At 43.5% G+C, this 23973-nt stretch overlaps 1 protein-coding gene across 5 annotated transcripts in view; it reads left to right on the top strand.

Moving 5' to 3' along the window:
- Window positions 1-12450, top strand: part of LOC149128144 (uncharacterized) — a 77124-nt gene extending 64674 nt beyond the window's left edge. The window contains exon 4 of one of the 5 annotated variants that reach the window (XR_016230464.1): window positions 12186-12450. Coding sequence is in view for 1 of the 5 variants with exons in the window: in XM_089327726.1 (XP_089183852.1) it covers window positions 12186-12203 (18 nt within the window). In the remaining 4 variants the exon portion in view is untranslated. The remainder of the gene's footprint in view (window positions 1-12185) is intronic. The other 4 variants (XR_016230460.1, XR_016230461.1, XR_016230451.1 and 1 more) reach the window with 4 other exon arrangements.
- Window positions 12451-23973: the final 11523 nt, after the last annotated feature.

Genomic DNA, 23973 nt, shown 5'->3' with positions numbered 1-23973 from the left:
CGATGGAGAGCAGCATGGCTTTTGGTAGAAGCACAGGGCAGAGGGAATGGGGGCTTGTGGTATGCAATCATTGCTCAGATTCAGGTTAGACTGAATAAGGAGACTTCGTGAAAAATGTAAAACCTATGCGTTATGGAATTTATCAAATTTCAATGCCTGCCTTGGGCTCCATTCTCCTTTGAAGACTCTCTTTCCACATAGTTTGCCATGCTTTTAGGCCATGTGACTCTCTAATCCTGGCCACAACGGCCTAGACCAGGGATTGGTGCTCAGCTCAAAGGCAGTTGTTCAGAAAGAAGGTGGGAAGTTTTTTTTAGAAAGAAGGTAAAAACCAATTCATTCGTTGCAGAGTATTAATGGAAGATGTATCTTGGAAGCTAAGGGCAACTGTGTCTGAGGCAATGACAAGATGTGAGGGGTGCTGCTAAGACATGATGTGGGAGTCTGTGCCAATCCACGAACTGCTTCCGGTATGTGAAGAGATAAGCAGTGAAGTTGAAAGTAGGCACTTAGAAATTTCCACAAGGATTGTTACCGGAACACCCAAGCACCTGACCTGTGGCTGCATTAATTGTCTATTGATGCAAAGTGAATTCTCTCAGAACTCAGTGGCTTTGATTGCAACAGATATTTGTAATGTCACACAATTTTTCTATAGTTCAGGAATGCTGGACCTGTTTAGTTGGTGGTTTCTGGCTTGGGATCTCTCAGGAGGCTGTGGTCAAAGCGTTGGCCACAGTCAGCAGGAGGGTTGACTGTGCTGCCCTTCAGAGATGACGTCACTTGCTCCTGGTTGGCAGGAGGTTTCGGTTCTTTTCCAAACGGACTTTTCCATAAAGATGCTGAAGCATCCTCCTGACATGGTGGCTGACTTTTCTAGAGAGAGGGAGAGAGAGGAAGAGAACAAATCGATGCTTTTTTGGTAGTCTCAGAAGAACCCAGCAGTAGCTTCCATCACAACCTGTGTGTTGGAAGCAAGTTGCTAAGTCTAGCCAGCACTGGAGGGAAGGGAGCTGGTGCCACCTCGGAAGGGAGGAGGGTCACCAGCCTTGTGGGTATGTATTAATACATCCACAATGTATTTCTGACCAAGGTATAGACAAGTTTGTGCATGGTGTAATTTGTACCATGAGACACATGAAGGCACTGCTCTCAGGCCACTGTGTCACTCCTCAAAGGTTTGGAATTTTAAAGAAGTGGACCTTGATTGCTGCACAGGTGGGAGCTTGTGTCCTAAAGCCATAGTCTTCAAGGGTTTTTCCTCACATTATCCCAGAGAATTTAGAAAACCTATACAACGCCTCTTAACGCTAACATCCTCCAATTTATCATAACTTAAAAAATCTTAACATAATTTATAATGTATTGCAATTATTGACCTTTCAAAGAAAATAATTATGTTTTTTGCTTAAAGATTTTCAGTGGAATCTAAATAACACAATGATTTGCTACTTACCATCTTCAGTTAAAAACATGTGAACAAGTCTTTTTAATATTTAGAAATGGTGTATATTTTCCTGTTTCTCCTTTAACTTATTTTCTACTTATTCACCCAGAAAAAATTATATCAGTGAAAACAATGAAAACTTTTTTTTATATAAATGATTTATTTATTTTTAAAGCCAGAGTTACAGAAAGAGAGGAAGAGAGAGGAAGAGAGAGAGAGAGAGAGATCTTCCACTTGCTGGTTTCTGTCCCAGAAGGCTTCAATGGCCTGTGCTGAGCCAGGCTGGAACTAGGAGCCAGGAGCTTCATCTGTGTCTCCTATGTGAGTGGCAGGGGTCCAAACACTTGGGCCATTTTCCACTGCCTTTCCCAGGATATTAGTAGGGAGCCGGATCAGAAGTGGAGCAGCCAGGACATGAACCAATGTCCATATGGAATGCTGGCACTGCAGGCAGTGGCTTTACCCGCTATGCCACAGCGCCAGCCCTGAAAACTTTTTCTTACTAAAACCATCCTGCTAGAATAATATGTATATAAATTGCAATTTAAAAAGCGATATTCCCCGCTTTAAGGCTTCCAGGCTAAAATCTGTTGGCTTGAACTGAATTATCATAACAAGTATAATTAGTAGACAATTGACTAAAATATTGTAATTATATTATAAACATTGATTTTTAAAAATATGAAATTGGGGCAGCGCTGTGGCACAGTGAGTTAAAGTCCTGGCCTGAAGCACTGGCATCCCATATGGGTGCCAGTTCTAGTCCTGGCTGCTCCTCTCCCAGTCCAGCTCTCTGCTATGGCCTGGGATAGCAGTAGAGGATGGCCCAAGTCCTTGGGCCCCTGCACTTACATGGGAGGACTGGAAGAAGCTCCTGGCTCCTGGCTTTGGATCGGAGAATGCCATCGACCATTGCAGCCATCTGGGGAGTGAACCAATGGGTGGAAGACCTCTCTCTCTGTCTCTACCTCTCTCCATAACTCTTTCTTTCAAATAAATAAAATAAATCTTTAAAAAAAATAAAAATATGAAATCGATTTGTTTTCTGTTCTTTGTCATAATTCCACTATCTAATGAATTTGTACATCTCATCTTGTCATTTTACTTTTTTTTCTCATACACAGTATTTCGCTTTCACTTCTGTTTTGTGATTTTTAAGTTGTGAGCTCATGTTTGTTGTAATTCTATCAGCAGGGAAGTTTGTACACTGAGTTTGAGCATGCAGTCTCCTAGGGAGGATTTTTGCTGCTTCCATCAGACACTTATGGGCTTTAACTCTGAGTCCACTTTTAATTAGGTGTTAGAGAATTGTTCATGCTAAATTGCAAGATTCCTTTTGCGATTTTTAGAATCATGCAAGTGGTATGGACCTAGGTCCTAAAAATACACAAAGGCTGGCCTATAGCCATGTATTCTCGGTGTATTTCTTAAAAAACTCCTCCCACTTCCAAGTCCCAGGCAGTGTTCCTCCCCGTGTGTGCCTCAGGGTTGTCCACCTTGTTCTCCCTTTCCCTGAAGGGGTAGCCCTTCCTGGGTCCAGTCTTTTGGGCAAGGTCGTCTTAGCCCTGACTTTTCCCGGCTCTGTTCCAGGGTTGTCTCTTCAGCGCCCCCAAAGCGTCTGGATTCCCACTCGACTCAGAAGTCTCCATCCTCAATTACCGATCCGGTCCTGTTCCTGATCTCAGTGGGCTTCCCTTTCTTTCTTACAGATTTGTGTAACAATTTGAACTGAGCTTTAAAAATTATTTCATGGATAACATATATTATCTCATTTGTGTTTCAAGATCCCTAGTTTGCCCTGTTGCCTTTAAGAGGAATTACAGGTCTAAATCTTGTCAATTTTTAGACAATCACAAGTATTACCATGAGTTTTCTGACTTGTGAAATTTGTTTTGCATGTTTTTAAAATTTTTGCCTACAATTTTCTTCAACAACCTTGTCAAAATATTATTGAGAGGCAATAGAAGAGTGGAAAGGTTCCTGGAAGTAGAAAAGAATGAATTTAAAGTTTCCTGATTTTGGACTGGGGCCAACCATTAGCCTTAACTTCCTGTCTTCAACGACTGGTCCAGGGACGGGCATGTGGCATAAGCAGGTTGAACTGAGAGTTTATATAGCACCCTGGGAGCCAGGAAAACATTCTCATTTTTTTGAGTTATGAGCTGTAAGGCTGAGCTTGCTAATCTGCCGGTGACTATGAGCCCTGAAAACCTGTTTGCACAGCAGAGAGTGAAGGCGAGCAGAGAAGCCCAAGATGAGAGAGACGGAGAGAGAGGCCGCGTGCATTGCTTTGATTCTGTGAACCCTGCTGTTCCCTGGGCCAGATTTATTCCCATCCTTCCAGGGTATGTGAGACAATAGTGCCTCCCTCTTATCACTGCTGGCTTACTTATAATTTTTAGGCTTATTTCCTTAACTTAAGCTAGACTGAATTGAGTTTCTGTCCCTTATAACCAAAAAGTGATAACAGCTGGTCAGATCTGGCAACTCATAAAATCATACATTGTGCAAGTGCTTTGCTCAGCTGTTTCCCCTTTCTGTGTTTCTTCTGTGCCTTTAATCATATATAGAAATATGTATTCACTTATTGAAAAATTCACTGAGCACTAATTATGTACTTTGATCATGCTGGACAATGGTCTTACAAAGAAGGGATAAAATATACCCTCTCTCCTTGTGAATGTACTGTGTAAACAGAGTGGGGGTGGGAGAGATATTAGGGTCTTCAAAGGATTTGTGGGTAAATGGAATTAAAGAAAAATTTACGGGCTGGCGCTGCGGCTCAATAAGCTAATCCTCTGCCTGCGGCGCCGGCACACCGGGTTCTAGTCCTGGTCGGGGTGCCGGATTCTGTCCCGGTTGCTCCTCTTCCAGGCCAGCTCTCTGCTGTGGCCAGGGAGTGCAGTGGAGGATGGCCCAAGTGCTTGGGCCCTGCACCCCATGGGAGACCAGGAGAAGCACCTGGCTCCTTGCTTCAGATCAGCATGGTGCGCCGGCCGCGGCGGCCATTGGAGGGTAAACCAACGGCAAAGGAAGACCTTTCTCTCTCTCTCTCTTTCTCACTGTCCACTCTGCCTGTCAAAAAAAAAAAAAAGACAAATTTACTTTGGTGCAAAAAATTGTTGAAATCTGTTTTTTTTCATAATACACATTTCTATGACCTTTTTGAAGAGTCCCTAGTGTGCACGGCTTTCAAATTTTTTTTTTACACCAAAATAAACCCTTGTTTTTCATTCCACTTTCCACGAACTTTTTGAAGAATCCTTGTACAGTAGTGGTCTCAGCATTAACCCAGACGTAGGAGAAAAGGCTGTGGACACAACTAGGCACAGGGGAGACTGGGGCAGGGCTCTAAGTTGATGTGGTCCTGATGGAAGACGAGAGCTCTCACAGAAGCGAAGGACAGAGGCTTTTCAGGCAGAGGAAATAGTTGGGGCCTGGATAAGATGGCATGAGCATAGGCTGAGCCTTCGGCCTAGCAGGCAAGACATCGGTTACTTTAGACATACTCATCCCATATTGGAGCACCCGGGTTATGCACATGCCTCTGGTTCCCGACTCCAGCTTCCCAGGGGACAGCAGTGAGGCTCAGGTATTTAGATTCCTGTCACCCATGTGGAGACCTGGATTAAGTTCCTGATTGACAGTTCCTAATTTCAGCCCTGGTCCAGCCCCAGCCTTTGTGGATATTTGGGAGTGAACCAGTATATGGGACATCTCTCTCTCTCCCTCTCCCCCTCCCTCTTCCCCTCTCTCTCCCCCTCTCTCCCCTCCCTCTCCCTCCCTCTGCCTCTCCCCCTCTCTTTCCCCCCCCCTCTCTTTCCCCCCTCCCTCTCCCTCCCTCTGCCTCTCCCCCTCTCTCCCCCTCACCCTCCCTCACCCTCCCTCTCCCCCTCTCTCTCTCCCCCTCTCTCTCCCCCTGCTCTCTCTCCCCCTCCCTCTGCCTCTCTCTCCCTCTCTCACCTCTAAGATTTTTTTAAAAAAAGAATAGTATATAAAAGTCAGCATTAATAGAGCATGGACAATTTAATATTTAGATTAGTCGAGCAATCAGAACTTCTGACACTGAGCAGTTGATACTAGGAGAACCCAAGTTACTTTGAGGTAGAAAGAGTTTGCACCGCTCTGCTTCATGTTCATTATGGGGCGTGCTTTTGGCAGCAAAACAAAAATGCAGAGTTGGCTCAAGAAGCGCTGCAGATGCCTTTTGAAACTGTAGGTGTTTGGGGACTTGTTTAATGGCATCTTAGAGCACAATAGAAATCAAGTTAATTTTGAGGATTGCAGAGAGGAAAATGAATATTTTACAACCATTCGGACCTAGCCCTTATTAATTCTACCCAATATTTTTCAATGTTGACCTTGAAATAACAATGAAAAACAGCAAAGTGTAGCCTTACAACTAGTTTATTGAGAAATCACTCCTCAGGAGGTATAAATAGAAAATGCTTTATTTTGTGCTAGCATTGACTTCGTCCGCATTCTACCAAATTCCTTTCTCCAACATTCAGTGAAATTGTAGGCAGATTCTGCAACTTTCTTGTCATCTTTTGTAATCAAAATCTTCAACCTCAATTCCGTCTAAGTGTCTTCTTTTCACCTCCTCCTGGGGTAGCCTCACTTGTGGTTCCACGGTTGCTGTGGGCATGGGGCCTGCTTGGCTCATCCTCTCCTCCTTGCATTCTTGTACATGGATTGGTGAGTGAGAGGGCCTGGTCTTTGTCAGGTTCACCTCCTCTGCCTCCCTCTTCTAAGCTACAGCTCAGCTGGTGGTTGAAGGAAGAAGGATAAATAGGCCGGCGCCGCAGCTCACTAGGCTAATCCTCTGCCTGCGGCACCGGCACATCGGGTTCTAGTCCCGGTTGGGGCACCGGATTCTGTCCCAGTTGCCCCTCTTCCAGGCCAGCTCTCTGCTGTGGCCAGGGAGTGCAGTGGAGGATGCCCCAAGTGCTTGGGCCCTGCACCCCATGGAAAACCAGGAGAAGTACCTGGCTCCTGCCATCGGATCAGCGAGGTGTGCCGGCTGCAGCGCGCTGGCCACGGTGGCCATTGGAGGGTGAACCAACGGCAAAGGAAGACCTTTCTCTCTGTCTCTCTCTCTCTCTCTCACTGTCCACTCTGCCTGTCAAAAATAAATAAATAAATAAATAAAAAGAATAAATAGAACAAAGGGAAAATGTTTGTATTTTCCTGGCTAGTGGAGATGCCATCTTCTCCTTGGGAGAATGCACCTGGGAAAACAGTGGAAGGTGGTCCAGGTGCTTGGGCCCCTCCCTGCCACCTGTGTGGGAGACTGGGATGGAATTCTTGACTCCTGGCTTTGGCCTGGCTCCGCCCTGGCTGTTGAAGCCATGTGGGAGAATGAACCAGGGGATGGAAGACCTCTGTCATTCTGCCTTTCAACTAAATAAATGGATCGTTTAAAAAAGAAAAAGTTCACCTCCCATATCAGAGCACCTGTATTCTGAGTCTGGACTCCAGCTTCCTGCTAATGCAGACTCTGGGCAGCACCAGTGATGGCTCACGCGGCTGCCTCCCTGCCACTCACCTGGGAGTCCTGGATTGACTTTCTTCTGGCTTCTGTCTTTGGCTTGGCTCCCTGATTGTTGCGGGAATTTCCAAAGTGAATGGAAGGATGAGAGCTTTCTTTAACTCTCTCACTCTCTCTCTGCCTCTCAAATAAATAAGTAAAAAAATTTTTTAAAGAAAAGCCCTCATTGTGGATAAGACATTCAGTGGAATAATGAAGATGTGCACCCTGGAGCGATTATGTGACAACTGATGAATTAGATGGCAGAGGAATTAGAATACGCACCTGGGATGTTGCGGTGAAAATAATTTTATTCTAGGTAAGGATTTCTAATGGTCAGAGCTTTCTGAAGATAAAATCAGCTTCTCAGGCGGTAGTCCGCTCCCAATTGTTGAAAATGTTAAGCATAATCGTGGCCACCACGTCAAGGACCTTCATCAGTGGGACAGGTCATAAATCATGAGCTGAGCTCCAGTCCGCCTCGCATACTTCCGGTTCTTTGTTTAGGAGATTCACACAGAGGAGCTATAATCACTCCAGTGAGGATTCACACCGTTGGCGGAATCCACACTGACTTAGGTTCTGATTTTTAGTTTTTCAGTTAAAAAAGACAGCATCTGCAGTTCTCCTTTATATATATATATAAAGATTTATTTATTTATTTATTTGACAGTGTTGGGGGCAGGAGGGAGAGAGAGAGAAAGATTTTCTGGCTCACTCCCCAGATAGCTGCAACAACTAGGGCTGAGCCTGGCCAAAGCCAGGAGCCAGGAGCTTCATTGAGGTCTCCTACATGGATCACCTTCCGCTGCTTTTCCCAGGCATTAGAAGGGAGCTTGATCAGAAGTGGAACAGCCAGGACATGAACTGATACCCACATGGGATGCTGGCATCACAGGCAGCAGCCTTACCAGCTGTGCCACAACACTGGCCCCAAGACTCAAATTATTTTTATTAGCTAGAACGTTTATGTATCTATCTTTTTTAAAAAAAATTATTTATTTGAGAGGTGGAGTTACAGACAGTGAGAGAGAGACAGAACAATGAGAGAGACAGAGAGGAAGGTCTTCCCTCTGTCAGTTCATTCCCCAAATGGCCACAATGGCCAGAACTGTGCCGATCTGAAGCCAGGAGCCAGGAGCTTCTTCCTGGTCTCCCACGTGGGTGCAGGGGCCCAAACACTTGGGCCATCTTCTACTGCTTTCCCAGGCCACAGCAGAGAGCTGGATCAGAAGAGGAGCAGCTGGGACCAGAAGCGGTACCCACATGGGATGCCGGTGCTGCAGGCGGAGGATTAACCCGCTGTGCCATGGCGCCGGCCCTATGTATCTATCTTTAATAAGCCATATATATATATATATATATACACACACATATATAAAATTTTATTTATTTGATAGCGCTCCCCCACCTGCTGAATCATTCCCCAAATGTAACAACTGGGGCTGGGTCAGGCTGAAGCCAGAAACAGGAACTCAAATCAGTCTCTCACATGAGTGGCAGTGACCCGACTTCTGGAGCCATCGCCTGCTATCTGCCACAGTCTGCATTAGGGAGAAGGTAGAATTGGGAGTGGAGCTAGCACTCAAGTAGACATTGCAAGTGATAGCATCACTGCTAGGCCACACGCCCACTTCAGTGATACCTGGTTTTTGGAAGAGCACATACTTATAGACCTGCTTTGTAACATCATTTTCTTTAAAAAAAAAAAAGGGGGGGGGGAGGCGGCACTGTGACGCAGAGGGTTAACACCCTGGCCTGAAGTGCCGGCATCCCATATGGGTGCTCCACTTCCCATCCAGCTCTCTGCTGTGGCCTGGGAAAGCAGTGGAGGATGGCTCAAGTCCTTGGGTCCCTGCGCCCTGTGGGAGACCCAGAAGCTCCTGGCTCCTGGCTCCTGGGTTTGGATCAGCACAGCTCCGGCTGTTGCTGCCAACTGGGGAGTGTACCAGTGGGTGGAAGACCTCACTCTCACTCTCTCTGCCTTTCCTCTCTCTGTGTAACTCTGACTTTCAAATAAATAAATAAATCTTAAAAAAAAAAAACCACACACATCATTTTACCCACACCAAGGCACTTAGGGTATCGACACCAAAAGTGTTCACTGGGCAAAGTCTCAAAGCCAAGGCAACCTAATGGTTGTTCTTCCACTCTATACCATTCCTGGAACATGCATGTTTCAATGCTGACTCTTAGAAAGCAGATTATAATTAAAATTCCACTGGGATTATACTCAACCTGAAGAAGTTATTTCAAAGGCTAATTAGAGGAATCAACTGGAGAAAACAGACAAAAATTTTTAAGGTGGGACAGTTTATAGCTCTATCCATATTTTATTAAAATGCTCTAATAATGAAAATAGTATTATAGTGATATAAACTAGACTGATATGTTGATGACAGATAACCCCAAATGGATTCTGTTGTATAAAATAATTGGAAATATATATATTTAAAATATTCTTTTTTTATGTGGATGGAGGACAGAGAGAGCAAGACAGCAAGTGCTCCCATCCACCTGTTGATTTAGTTTTTAAATGTTCACAACAGCTAGGGTTGTGCCAAGGCCAAAGCTGGGGGCAGGGAACACAACGCAAGTCTCCCATGTAGGCGGCAGGAACCTAATTATTTGAGCCATCAGCATTTTCTTCCAGGGTCTGTCTTGGTAGGAAGCTGGAATCAGGAGCAATCAGGAGCTGGAGCTGCATATCAGACCAAGGCACTCTGATGTGGGATGGGAGTGTCTTCATTAGTAGGCCAAAGTTCTGTTCTGAAAATTGTGTGTGTGTGTGTGTGTGTGTGTGTATCTAAAGGATTGATTTTATTTATTTGAAAGGCAGAGTTACAGAGAAAGAAAGAGAGGAAAAGATGGAGATCTTTCATTTGCTGGTTCACTCCCTGTGTGACCTCATTGTCTCAGGCTGGGCCAGGCCTAAGCCAGGAGCCAGGAGCTTTTTCTGGGTCTCCTGTGTGAGTGCAGGGGCCCAAAGACCTGGGATATCTGCTGTTTTCTCAGGTGCATTAGCAGGGAGTTGGATCTGAAGTGGAGCAGCCAGGACTTGAACTGGTGCCCATATGGGATGATGGAAGCCACATCTGGCGGCTTAACCTGTTACGCCACAATGCTGGCCCCAAGAATTGAATATATTTTTTAAAATGCATAAATCAGGAAGATGAGGGGGATTTATTCAGTAAACATTAGTTTCACATACCTACTTAGAGTACAAGGAATTAGAAAAAAAGGTTCAGGTCCACATTTCATATCATATTTCAAACTATTATAGCCTATGTTAATTGTTTCTGTGTATTTAATAAAACCATATGAAAGCCTAGACTGAAATAGAAGATTATTTTAAATCTGAAGGTTAGGAAGACTTTTGAATTAAAAAGTGATAAAAGAAATAACAAAAGAAAAATATTTTAATTATGAAGAAATATGAAACATCAGGAAACAACTTACGCGATTAAGGGGAAAAAGTGGTAACACTGGTTGGAAATATGTATGACAAAAATATGTCATTACTTTGTCAAATAGAGATCATTCGAATTCATAAGAAAAATCACTAAAACTAACCAGACAGAAGGCATGAACACACAATTTGCAAAAGGGAAAAATCAAATGGCAAATAAACACATGGAAAAATGTTCAGCCTCATTAAGAACTATGAATTAAAATGAGGTATAATTTTACCTTCTAAATTATCAAAGTTGTAATCATTTTGAAGACTGATCATACTGATGAGCGAGCAAAGGAAAGCAATTTAGTAGCACATGGCAAGAGCTTTAAAATGTCTCTCCTCATTGGCCCTGTAATTTTATTTCCAAAATCTTCCCTGAGAAAATAAAGCACAGGAGAAGTCTTGCAATTTTTGCAGGATATTGATAATCATGAAAAATGAAAAACAACTAAGGAAAAGCAATAGTTAAGTGAATCATGCTGTCTGCATATGAAGCAGTATCATGATGCCAATAAGGTTGTGTTTATGAGTAGTTTATAATAAGATGGGAAAATGCTTCTGTTATAATGTTAAACGAAAAGATGAAAGTATGTAAAGGTTTATAAACACATCAGAGAGACTTATTAAAACAGTAACAGAAAACTGTCATCGGTGCCACGGATAGCGTCGTTCCACACTGGACTGTGTTGGATAAGCACAGCCGGATTCTTGATCTTTGGCTGTTTCCTCCCAGTGCCATGTGGCTTGCCATCCTTTTGTTCATAATTTCTGCAGTCAGATGATGATCAATTTAATTTGATTATCTCTCTATTTTTCCATTAGCTATATCAGCAGGTAACCTTGATTAATGCCAAAGACATTTTGGTCCTCTTAATCAGATTTGAGACTCTCCTTAGATTGAAGCACGTGTTTGCAGATCCTGTTTGTTTGAAGTTCTCTTGCATACGACATTTATTTGAAGCTGATTAACTAGTTTTAGTTTTGCAGATTCTCACTTTCCCACTCGGGCTGCAACCCCTAGGGCTGTGTGTGCCTGGAGCCTGCAGTCTGCTTGTGCTGACAATATACCATTTACTATCTTCTCTCCGGTTTACCCACCCAACCTTGACGTTTCCCTTCCTTGGCTACCGTGTCAAGTTTGGCTCTTTGGAAGGCTGCATGTGTGGGAGGAATTTTTCCAGCCATCTGACCCAGTTTAGAGATTTCGGCTTTCCAATCATGAAGGCAGGTGGGGCGGTCTCCTTGCCCTTTGCTCGTCACACACCGTGGATCACATTGCTCGTCTTTCCTGAGCCATTTCCTCTTCTAGGAGACATAGATAGGAATCGTGGATAAGATGCACAGGCCCTGCTACCCTATTTCCCTGATTTGGACAGGAAATGAAGTTAATTTGGTGTCTTTTGCTTGGGAAGCTCATGCTGACTCCTGGTGATTGCTACGTCCTTCGCAACGCTTGTAAACTCTGTCTGTGGCTGTTCTGTTTACTAACACTTGCCAGTGATTCAGGCAAAAGCACTTTTCCTTTGTTTTCGAAAAAACAGGATGCTTCCTCATCTCAGTGTTGCTGTTTATGTCTCACTCTTCAGAATTTCTCCAAAGTGATCCTAATCCCACAGGCATGTTATTTTAGTCTAAATTAATTTGGGTCTAGAGATCTGAATTCATTTAGCATGACCGGGTGCTTTCTTTCAAAATGACCTTACATGTAGGGCTTCAATTCCCTACTAATGATGTTTGTTTATTCTTTTCAGTTGGAAGATCATTCTTGATGCAAAAGATAAAGCCAAACTGAGTGAAGTCACTTTTGTCCTATGTAATCTGTTTACATTAGAACGTCATCGCCAATGGATTCAAGACGCAAGACCCATTGTGTTCTTTCTCTATGCAGAGTTTGCTGATTAAGCATTTTATATAAAACTTCAGATACTACAATGCTTCTGGGAGGTTTGTGACAGCCTGTATCTGTGACCTTAGGTAAATTGCTTAACTTTGGGTTTCTCATCTGTAAAAAGGAAAAAAAAATATTATTTTCATTTGTGTATTTGTTTTTTTTTTAAGATTTATTTATTTATTTGAAAGTCAGAGTTACATAGAGAGAGAAAGAGAAGCAGAGAGAGAGAGAGGTCTTCCATACACTGGTTCACTCCCCAACTGGCCACAACAGTCAGAACTGCACTGATCCAAAGCCAGGAGCCAGGAGCTTCTTCCAGGTCTCCCATGTGGGTTTAGGGGCCCAAGGACTTGGGCCATCTTTTACTGCTTTCCCAGGCTACAGCAGAAAGTTGGATTGGAAGTGGAGCAGCCAGGTCTCATACCGGCACCCATATGGGATGCTGGCACTGCAGGTGGCAGCTTTATCCACTGCGCCACAGCACTAGTCCCTCATTTGTGTATTTGTTATCATGGAGTTATTACAAAGATCAGATAAGTCCATATTTGTGAAGGGTTCAGAGAGTAGGCACTACTTGTCACATAAATATTATTTAAAAAATTCTATGCTCCCTAGAGAACACTATTCTTCATTGTTTTAAAAAAGGATTTATTTATTTATTTGAAAGTCAGACTTGCAGAGAGAGACAGAGACATCTTCCACCTGCTGGTTCACTCCTCAAGTGGCCACAATGGCCATGGCTGAGCCAGGCTGAAGCCAGGAGCCAGGAGCTCATTTGGATCTCACAAGGGTGGCAAGAGCCCAAGCACTCGGGCCATCTTCCACTGCTTTTCTCAGGCCATTGGCTGGAAACTGGATTGGAAGTGGAGCAACTGGGACATCCTACATAAAAGATGCTGGTAATTTGGGCAGTGGCTTTATCTATTACACCACAATGCCGGCCCCCAACCTTCATTTTTTATATTCCATTTTTTTGTTTGGTCTTTGGGATTCTCATAATTGAGTGGCTAGAATTTATTTCTTCATTAATGGAGCAATGGAGTAATCTCAGCTATTTACAAAGCACTTAAAGTATATTTGATCATTTGGTTTATTCCCCATTAGTCAACTCTTTAAATCACTTAATGATTTTGATTGTAACTCTCTAAACTATTAATATTGTTTATGAATGATAATTTTTGAAAACATTTTTATAATCTGTATGTTTTCTGTCTTTTGAATATACTTTTCCTTTCAATGTTAAAAAATTAATAACTGATAGCATTTCTTAGAACAATAGAAGCTTGGATTGATGATCAAATTATTTCAGTCTCATCTACTAAGTTTTATATGATTCATATATAGAAATTTTTGATATTTTTCTGCTAATGTAAATTGATTTCTTCAACTTTCATGTGGAACATACAAGAACTTCAAAAACTTCATGAAAAATGTGTATTATAATAAAACTCCAAATGAATTTCAAATTTTTTGCAGCATAATAAAATCTTATAATTCCATTTTTCACAAACTTTTTCAAGTACTCATATATGTCTTTTTAAAGCTTAGAAATGGTGATTTATGTGAATTCCCCCTTTCTAAACTTCCCTGGCTTTATGCTGATTTTCCAGTGTTGATTAACTTTATTTAATAGCTAGCATTGGCCCTTTTCTTATCAGTTTAGGAAAAAAGCTGACATGTATATGTTTAATATTTATACATCTATGATGCAATATCTACATGTTCAAATACATAAACGCTGTATATTTTGTCTTTTTCCTTTTCAGGCTATGTAACGCTCAATGTTTTTGAAATCTCTGAAGCATTTCTTCCTTTTTGCTGTAGTAGTAATATGGGGAGACGAGCCAGGCAGACCAGGTGTAGGTTTGCTGGAATTTCTGCTAGTCATGCATGGTATCTTTATCCCCTCACTTTCCCATGATGCACCCATGTCTCATCCAGGACCAGTAAGGAGGAGATGCCATGATGGCCACGGGGAAGTTAATATCCACACGGAGGCGCCATCGAAGTCCCAAAGAGCCTTATGCAGGCTAAACTCCACCCTGTTTGTATATTCAATTAGGAGAACATTCTATCTCATAAAAGAGACTGATAACGTGGGAGGGACCCTTTCATTTCTTTTCCATCCTTGATGATGCTTGGGGATCCTTCTCAGGCCTCCTCCTCCCTCTCCCCCTCCTCTTCTTCTCTCCTCATAGGCAACCCTCTGACCCACACTTGTGTGTGAATGTATGTGTGTTCACTCTCGTTCTCTCATATAAATTCTGCTCTCACGTGTACATTGTATGTATTCCATTTGCTTGAATTCTTATCACTGGGGGGGGGCAAGATCTGGAATAAAGATTAAGACACCTAGGTTCATGACAGTAGGAGAATGTCTAGAATTTTTAGTGATTTAGAAGATGTGCAGTTCCTCAAAACCCATCAGGTGACTTTGGTTACATAAAACAGAGGACATCATGCAAATACTTAGGGTGTACATCATTCTGCTCTGTACAGAAGATGAGGTATTTCCAGCTTCGAGCTAGGATGATGTGTGCAAAGTGAGCCAGCTTTCTGCTAGTGTTTCAAAGCCATCGGAATGAGCTGCAGAGGGAGGGGTGAGTGTGCTCAGCGTGTGACGCTCATTACATCCTCATCACCTCAGGGGGGAGTTTGTACCAGGTGAGCCAGGAGCACACCCTGTCTTCTTGTCCCAGCCCTAGCCTGCCATGCCCACCTTATACTCTTCAGCTCAGAGGCCTGACAGTCTAGCTAAATGGAACTCTTTGCTACACTCTTCTATGCTTTGTGCTATCTAAAGCTTAGCAACCTAAGCTTTACTAATTAGCACACTGGTGTTATATTTTTTAATTAGTGAAACTGGTGACTTATCATGATAAATCCTAGAAAAGAGTGTCGCTCCCCCTCTTCGTGGAGGAACGACACAGGACCCTGTGCTGTTCTTTTGTCTGCTCGGCCTTTCCCGGGTTTGCTGCTGGTCCTTCCCGGGTTGGCTGCCGATCCCTTCCACCTCCATGGAAGCACGGCTCCCCCTGCCACTTTCCCCACTTCCGCGGGGGAGCGGCACACCGCCGGCCGGCTCTCTCGGGGGCTACTCAGATGTTATCCGGATGTTCCCCTTAGATGTTCCCGGTGCATGTTGTCTTTCTCCTCCTTTATAGTCCTCTTCCACCAATCCCAACTCTGCTACCCACACGCCGAGCACACTGCTCTCCTCCAATCAGGAGCAGCTCCTGCAGTTTATTGGTCGAACTGGAGGCAGCTGTGTAGAAGCTGTTTACTCCTCTCCCAGCGCCATATTGTGGGAGAGCAGATGCATAGAATAAGTCTTAATTCCAGTAACTTAGTCTAGTCCGAGTTGCTCCCCACAAAGAGGGCTTGTTGATGAAATGAAATGCATTCAGTATGTGTAGACTGGCAAAACACACGAAAGGCACTGGCTCCGTCCTTGCATGGATGGGTTTCGGAATCTGGCAAAGTCTGCATCCAGGCCCTTTTGAGATGGTTCTAGGGGCCTGGGCTCTGAATGCCTCTTTGTCCAACCTTTGGTTTGGAACTGGGTACCCCAGTTGGGACTGGGTAATCCTTTCTTGCAAAGGCCTGTTTTGTGAGTTATAGGAAATTTTACAGTGGCTCTGGCTTTAACCCATTAGATGCCAGGAGAATGCTCCCCTCCTTGTGACAAGAAAATATGTCTCCAGACATTGCCAACTGTCACTTGGTGTGTAAAATCACCCCAGTTGAAAACTACCTGTTGGGGAAGCGTTGTTGCACAGTGGGTAAGCCGTTGCTTGCAATGCCAGCATCCCATATCAGAGTACCAGTTTGAGTTCACTTCCAATGCAACTTCCTGCTAAAGCAACAGAAGATGGCCTAAGTACTTGGATACCTGTCACCAGCTTGTAAGACCTTGGGTGGGGTTCCTGGCTCCTGTGTTCTGCCTGGCCATCAAGGCTATTTGGGGAGTGGGACAGAAGATTCTCTCTCTCTCTGCCTATCAAATAAATAAAACGTATCTCAAAAAAGAAGTAAAAATCTGTCTACAAGGATTTCTGGAATGTGTGATTCTGCCTAGGATATGGGGTCACCTGCCTATGGGCACAGGTCACGTAGAGATGGAGAACCTACAGCCTCCTGTAGCTTCTTGAAGTTGAAGCAGACACAGCATGATTGATTTGTGCCTTCTGTGCTTATGAACACGAGCCTTGATTTCATTACAACTGGGGAGTGAGGCTAGTGGTGGCTAGCAAACTCTCTACTACAGACTTCTCTGGCAGGTCTGTGATTTATTAAAAAAAAAAAAGAATGGAAGGGTTATGAACAAAGGGGCTTCAGAAGGCTGTCAGGTAGTCTGGTGATTTGCAGGTGTCACACAACCTTTTACAGACAAGCACCACTTCACCAGAAAGAAAGCTTCATGGAGGAATACTGGGCCCTGCAGAGCAGATTGAGACAGGGTATTGAGGTTTGGTGAACCCCATTGTCACCCACAAGAGGTGAAGGTGAAGTACAAGGGAATTTCGAGTGGTTGGGACCACACCAGCCTGAACTTTGCAGGGTTCTGTAGCCTTCGTGACTTCCCAATGCCTGTGCTGTTGTCTTCGAACAGGCAAAGGGTCCTGGGAACAGGTCTTGAGCTGTAAACAGTAATAAGAGAAAAAGAACCCCAGGTGAAAGAGCTGGTGAGACTGCAACAGAGAACTTGGGTCCAGCAGAGGAAGGAGAAATCACCAGAGCCATGTGTCTCTGCCCCGCTTGAGACTGGTCTGGTTCCGAGCTTGCTTAGCGTTGAAGCTGTCCTGGATGGCAGTTTCTGCCGTCTGCAGGCTCCCCCGTTCCTCACAGGGAGTCCTCCAAAGAGTCTCTTCATTTCGCCTGGGGATGCAGGCTGAAGGGAAAGGGAGGGGTCAGACACAGGACTTCCTCAGTCTGCCACTTGTCCCACTTCTCTGGTTTTCTGCTGGGTAGAGATGAAGAGCAGGTTGGAAGTGGGGCCATGTCTGCCTGTCATCCATTTAGTAGAGGAGGAATCTTGCCCTTCAACATTGAATGTTCTCTTGGGAAAGGAAGGTAGTTAGCATCTGTTGGTGCTCAAATTAATGCCTATCTGATGGACTCTAAACTAGCAGTTGTATTCTATCCAACATCCTATTACAGAAATATCAAAGCTGAAATTTCCCTTTCTCTCTTTAATCTTACCTGCCTTCACCTAATCTTATATTCTAAAGCATTTTGAAAAAAAACTCAAGTATATAGAAAATATTATAGCAAGCACCTATATACCAACTGCTCACTACTCAGAATGACCACATAGCATATTTTCTCCCAACTTTCAAAATAAAAGAAAAAGAATGTTGTAAAGTTAAAATCTCTTTGTTCACCCTTGACCACACCATATGCCTATACCTAGAGGCAATTACTATCATGAAGTTGGTGTGAATCCTTGTTTTTTTTTTTTAAAAAAAAAACTATATGCCAATGAACCAGCAAACAATATATATAATTTATTTATACAGATTATATGCTATATGTGTTATCTGCAAATTGTTTTGCTTTTTATTCAATATTGTGCTTTTGAGTTCTTTGTTTTTATGCAAAAATACTCATTCAGTTAAGCTTACATGTAGTGATAAATTGAATAGTTCATATTTTGTTTAAACATCCTCTATCGGACATTCAGATTATTTGTTGTTGTTATTGCGTAGGTAAACATATTGGTCCAAATCTCCTTGTGCAGATGTGCAGCATTTTCTCTAGGACACATGGTTAACAGTGAAACTATTGCATTTCCCAAGTCATATATAGGGCTGTGTTGTTTTCTATATTTGAGTGTGCAAACTCTTCTTGAGTAGGAGGTGTGTGTGTGTCTCTGTGTGTGTGTATGATTTGTTTCCTGGATCTCATCTCCTTTTGGGTGGTATGGTAGCCTCCTTGTGACCAAACTGGGTCCCTTCTGGTAAATCAGGTTGCTCTTTGATGTAGGTTTTCCCATGGGTCTTATTTGTGAGCCTTGGTTCATCTTAGCTCCGGTCTTGATCTGACTGTGTGTGCTTCCTCCTGCCACCCTGGGTGGTAGTTGGGGGCTGGGTGAGTTCAAAGCACCCATTGTAGCTGTGCTTTGATCTCTTTTCAATACCAGCGGAGGCTTTCTCAATTGTGAGTTCTCACAATGACCCCAACTCCTTTTCCTTTCCATGGTTCCATTACTTGGCCTGACTTGATTTCTTGGCTGCTATTGCCATTCCCAACTGGGAAGCCCAGTAAGGCAGAGCCTTCTCACCTCTATGTAATTCTGTTCCATTTCTGGGCCACAAAAATGGTTATCCTGTTGTTGAGCACAGCTATGTCTGTTTAGTAGAGCAAAAATTATTATCTATTAATGCTGTGTGAATCTGGGAGGATGGGGAATGGAAGCTAACATTGCATGTAGCTTCCAGTGAGTGTGTTTTTTTTTTTTTTTTTTTTTTTTGACAGGCAGAGTGGACAGTGAGAGAGAGAGACAGAGAGAAAGGTCTTCCTTTTGCCATTGGTTCACCCTCCAATGGCCGCTGCGGCCGGCGCACCATGCTGATCCGATGGCAGGAGCCAGGTGCTTCTCCTGGTCTCCCATGGGGTGCAGGGCCCAAGTACTTGGGCCATCCTCCACTGCACTCCCTGGCCACAGCAGAGAGCTGGCCTGGAAGAGGAGCAACCGGGACAGAATCCGGTGCCCCGACCAGGACTAGAACCCAGTGTGCCAGTGCCGCAAAGCGGAGGATTAGCCTAGTGAGCCGCGGCGCCGGCCTGCAGTGAGTGTTACTTCAGCCCGAAGTTTAATATTTTGCAGTCTGTCTTCCTAGACCCTTGTCCGTTTATTTATATACTCAGAGACCACACAGGCACAAAAAATTACACATACATACAAGTGTGTGTATACATCTATATGCATGTATTTTTTTAAAAAGATGTATTCATTTATTTGGGTGGGAGAGAGAGAGACAGATATCTTTCACCCTCAATCCCCAAATGGCTATAGTGAGTGTCTCAGGCAATGGCTTAACACACCGTGTTACAATGCCAGCCCCATGTTTAAACAAACTTTCTTATGTGAATATCAAGGAATACTATGTAAGAAATAGAGAAGGGACCGGCGCTGTGGTTTAGCAGGTAAAGCCGCTGCCTGCAGTGCCGGCATCCCATATGGGTGCTGGTTCGAGATTCGGCTGCTCTACTTCCAATCCAGCTCTCTGCTAAGGACTGGGAAAGCAGTAGAAGTCCTTGGGCCCTGCAACTGTGTGGGAGACCTGGAAGAAGCTCCTAGCTCCTGGCTTTGGGTTAGCACAACTCCGGCCATTGCAGCCATCTGGGGAGTAAACCAGTGGGTGGAAGACCTCTAATCTCTCTGCCTCTCTATAACTCTGCCTTTCAAATAAATAATTAATCTTTAACAAATAGAGAAAAGAAGAAAAGGAAGAGAAGGAAGCAAGGAAGGAAGAATCATCAAATGAATGTATGTTTATGATGAAGTATATTATTATTATAAGTAACAATATGGGTAACATGATTCTACTTACCTTAAGGCATATACAGGAGCAGGCGTTGTGGTGCAGTAGGTTAAGCCACCATCCACAAGGCTGGCATCCTCTATGAGCACTGGTTCAATTCCTGGCTGCTCTGTTTCGGATCCAGCTCCCTGCTAATGCACCTGGGAAGGCAGCAGAAGATGACCAAGTGCTTAGGCCCCTGCCACCCATGTGGGAAACCCAGATGGAGTTCTAGGCTCCTGACTTCAGCCTGGCCCAGTCTTGGTCACTGAGGCCATTCGGGGAGTGAACCAAAAAATCAATCATTTTAAAAAGACTTATTTATTTGAAGGGCAGAGTTAGAGATAGAAAGAGAGACAGACAGACAGACAGAAAGAGATTCCATATGCTGGGTCACTCCCCAAATGGCTGCAATGGCCAGAGCTGGGCCAAGCCAAAGCTGGGAGCCACATGGGTGCAGGTGTTCAAGAATATGGACCATCCTCTGCTGCTTTTTTATTTTGGAAAACAAAATTTTCCAATTTTATATCACCAAATTATTTGAAATAATTATCATTCTTCTAATACTTTTATGATACTAGAACTGAAATTCTATCTCAAATTTATTTTAGTGTATAATTTGAAATAAAAATCTAAGTTAAATCTCTCAAAATTAATATCCTAAGGTTATTTATCACTGATTTTACTTAGACCTCTATTATTCTAAAAGCCCATAATGCAATATTCTGTTTTTGACTCTGTATTCTTTTGCACACCACCTACTCCCTCACCAAGTCTACTAGTTTTATAGCATGGTTTGAGACTTGTAGACACTAAAGCCTCTTTTTCTCCTCTTAAAACCATGGTGTACTTTCCTTTTAACAGTATGGCCGAGCTGAGCCTCAGGGAATACGGGCAAGGCGGAAGCCCACTCACTGAGATGAAATGAACAGGGGAGGATGGATGAATGGTGATGAAGCTGTGCGTGTGACTGGTGAGGGGACGAGGACAGTATTCCAGAGTGAGATCTGCTCATCAAAGGGTAGGATGCAGGAGTAGGAGCCCTTCCTGGGCTTCCTGTTATGGGTCATGTGCCCTTGGATATGGGAAAATTGAGGACAAAATGTTAAAAAATGTTAAATAGCATTAACAGCTGGAGAGTCTAAGGAGTATTCAGGTTTCAGTTGAATTGACTTAAAGTTGAGCAGGCTTGGCCTCTGGAGTTTTATGAACTGCCAATCACTGGAAATCCTCAGGTCTGTCCCAAGCTAAAATTACCCAGGCTGTTCTCTGAATCAAGGTGACCCAAAGTGTTCTGGAAAACACATCACACTTCTAGGACCTAGTATATCAATGTAAGGTGTGGGCTGGGTGCTGTAACAAAGAGATCCCAAAGTATAGTGACTCAAATAATGTACTTCTTTCATGTACAACTAGGCAGATGGGAAGCTCTGTCTCATGGGGTCATCCAATAACTTGGTTCCTTCTGTTTTTTTTTTTTTTTTTTTTTTTTTTTTTTTTTTTTAAACCACCTTATTCTCATGAGTGACCCTGATTTCCCAGCGGTGTGTCCTTAGTCTAGCTCTCAGAGAAGGGCAGTAAAAGAAGTGGATCGGAAAAGCTTTCTTTGAAAAATGAGATGTGGGAGTTGTACTTATCACTCTGCTTGAATCCTTAGGACAAAATTTAGTCACATGGCTATCCCTTTAGGCAAGGGATGTTGGGGAAAGTGTATTTAGCCAGATAGCCACTGTCGCTAAAATCCAGTGGGAGGAATGTTGTCTTATTGGGGGATATTTAGCAATATGTGCTTCAACCAAGCTTCAATTCTGATACCCATACTAGGAACAAAAAATCCATTCACATGATGCTAAGCCAAAACATAGCATATATACATATGTTTAGGTCTGTCTGTCTAGAAATATCTATGTTTCATCAGTTCTAAGATACAATTTTAGGCTACATCATCTCACATTAATAACTGGTAATGTTATCACCTGCATACTCATTTGAATACTGCATAGCCATTTAAAGAATAAGCTCACTAGGGGGAAATAAAGATCATTTGAGAATGGAATATGTGTATTGGATTTGCCTTGTAATATTCCATTGACAGCTAAAAATTCATGAATGTTCCAGCATCAAAAATTGGGGGAGGGGAAAGGCAGGTGCTGCTGAGGTTAGATCTGCTGAGGTTAAGCTGCAGCTTGGGATGCCAGCATCCCACATCTGAGCGCCTGGTTTCAGTCTGGCTGCTTTGAACTTCCTACCCAGCTTCCTGCTAATGTGCCTGGGAGGTAGCAGATGAGGTTTCAAGTACTTGTGTTCCTGCTACCCGAGTGGGAGACCTGGATGGAGTCCCTGACTCCTGGCTTGGGTCTGGCCTAGTCCTGGCTAGCTCCTGGCTGTTGCAGGCACTTGGGGAGTAAACTAGTGGATAGAAGATCTCTCTCTCTCTCTCTCTCTCTTTCTCTACTTTTCAAACATGTAAATTAATTTTAAAAATTGCAGAATGAGTATCAGCTTTTTGAAGAAAACGTCATGGAAGAGAAGAATGCTCAAAATAAAAGCATCATCAATGCCCTTGTGGGGATAGGAGGGGATAATTCATGAAAACATATAACCTCTGATGGCTCCGAATTGGAAAATGAATTGTAGGAGTTTGACTTGGACTATGAATACATAGGATTATTTAGTTTATTTAATATATTCCTTTTCATGGAGGTACAAGACTTATATATGATAAAACTCTGCTCTAAATAAGTCCAAAAGAGAGCTAAGAGATATGAAAGCATTGAGACTATCAAAAATAAGATTCCAAACTAGGAATTAGACAAAAGAGATAATTAGCTGTTCTTTCACTGTAGTGCTAGGTTTGATTTTCCATTTATTTGGCTATTTTACAACTCTGTAGGGACAGAGTTTTTATATTTATATCCAGTAGAAATGAAATGCAAATTATTTCTGTCTAATGGAAAGGATAAGCCTAATGATTATGGCTATCATCCTGCCTACCATTAAGCAGTGTTTTGCTGTGTTGTGTTTTAATCTAACTCAGCAATCTATTAAATTGCCCCTGCCTAGCTTTTCGAATGCTCTTTGGATTGGTTTTAACATTAGACTTGTTCCCTCCATAATGAAGAAGTTGAATGAAATGTTTGACATGTGCTTATTTTAAATTTGCATGAGAGTTTCGTTCTTTACACTTTTGAAAATGAGCCTTTAACAAGTCACAGTTTACTTGGCAACATTGCTTTACTGATACGTAAAATAATGCCATGACTCACAGCGGGTGGTGTGCTGGATTCAGTAGATTACACCGCAGTTACACCTTGTAACTCGTCAGGGTGTCAATTAAAAGGAAATTAGTGTGACCAAATCACAAGTGTTCTGGGCATGCCCATCTCAAAGTATTGTGACGAAGCTTCATTCTGGATGCACTTGGTCGGAGGCATTGGTGATGGTTTGCTTGCTCTGTGTTAGGAGAGTTTCACTTGGGGAAGGTCCTCTCTCTCACATCCGATGGCACATGGAGCTGATTTCCCACTGCAGAGGGAGGTTGGGCACAGGTGTGCTGCACCCTGCCCTAGACTGCAAGTTAGGAACTGGTACCTCCAGGAATCGAGATCTGCAGGGGCTCCTCCCACCGAGGGGGAGGAAGGGGAGGCGCTGGCTGAGGTGGGGAGCACAGAGCTGGCAGCTAGGGTGGGCAGAGGCAGCGTCGGTGGTGTAGCCTGGTCCTCTGCAGGGGTGCAGCCCCTGAGTTTGCCTCTGTAGGTGCCTTGGAAACGCCGTGAGTCACTGGTGCCCTAGGACCTCCTTAATCTCCTTTAATCAGTGTGAGTCAGTGTCTTGAAACAGTGAGCAATGCCTGGAACAGCTATGGGGCTCGGAATGTCTGTAGCAGCAGTACTTCAGGGTAAATGTGGTTTTTCACCTGCCTAGGTGTTTTGGTGCAGCAAACTAATTGAATTGAAGATGATAGACATTTTAAAAAATGCAACATAGTGGAAAAAAAAAACAAAGACACAGGGAGACGGGAGTGTTGCTTATCGCAGCAACTTTCTCTGCCATTCCTTGACTATGGCCCCCAAGATGGCCTGCAAGACCTCCCCTTGGCCAGAGCATTGGAGGCAGCCTAGC

The sequence above is a fragment of the Oryctolagus cuniculus genome, chromosome 2 (assembly GCF_051225735.1).
Source record: "Oryctolagus cuniculus isolate XC-2025 breed Fujian yellow rabbit chromosome 2, ASM5122573v1, whole genome shotgun sequence".
NCBI lineage: Eukaryota > Metazoa > Chordata > Mammalia > Lagomorpha > Leporidae > Oryctolagus > Oryctolagus cuniculus.
Note: the sequence above shows the minus strand (reverse complement) of the source record. Positions and strands in the feature narration are given on the sequence as shown.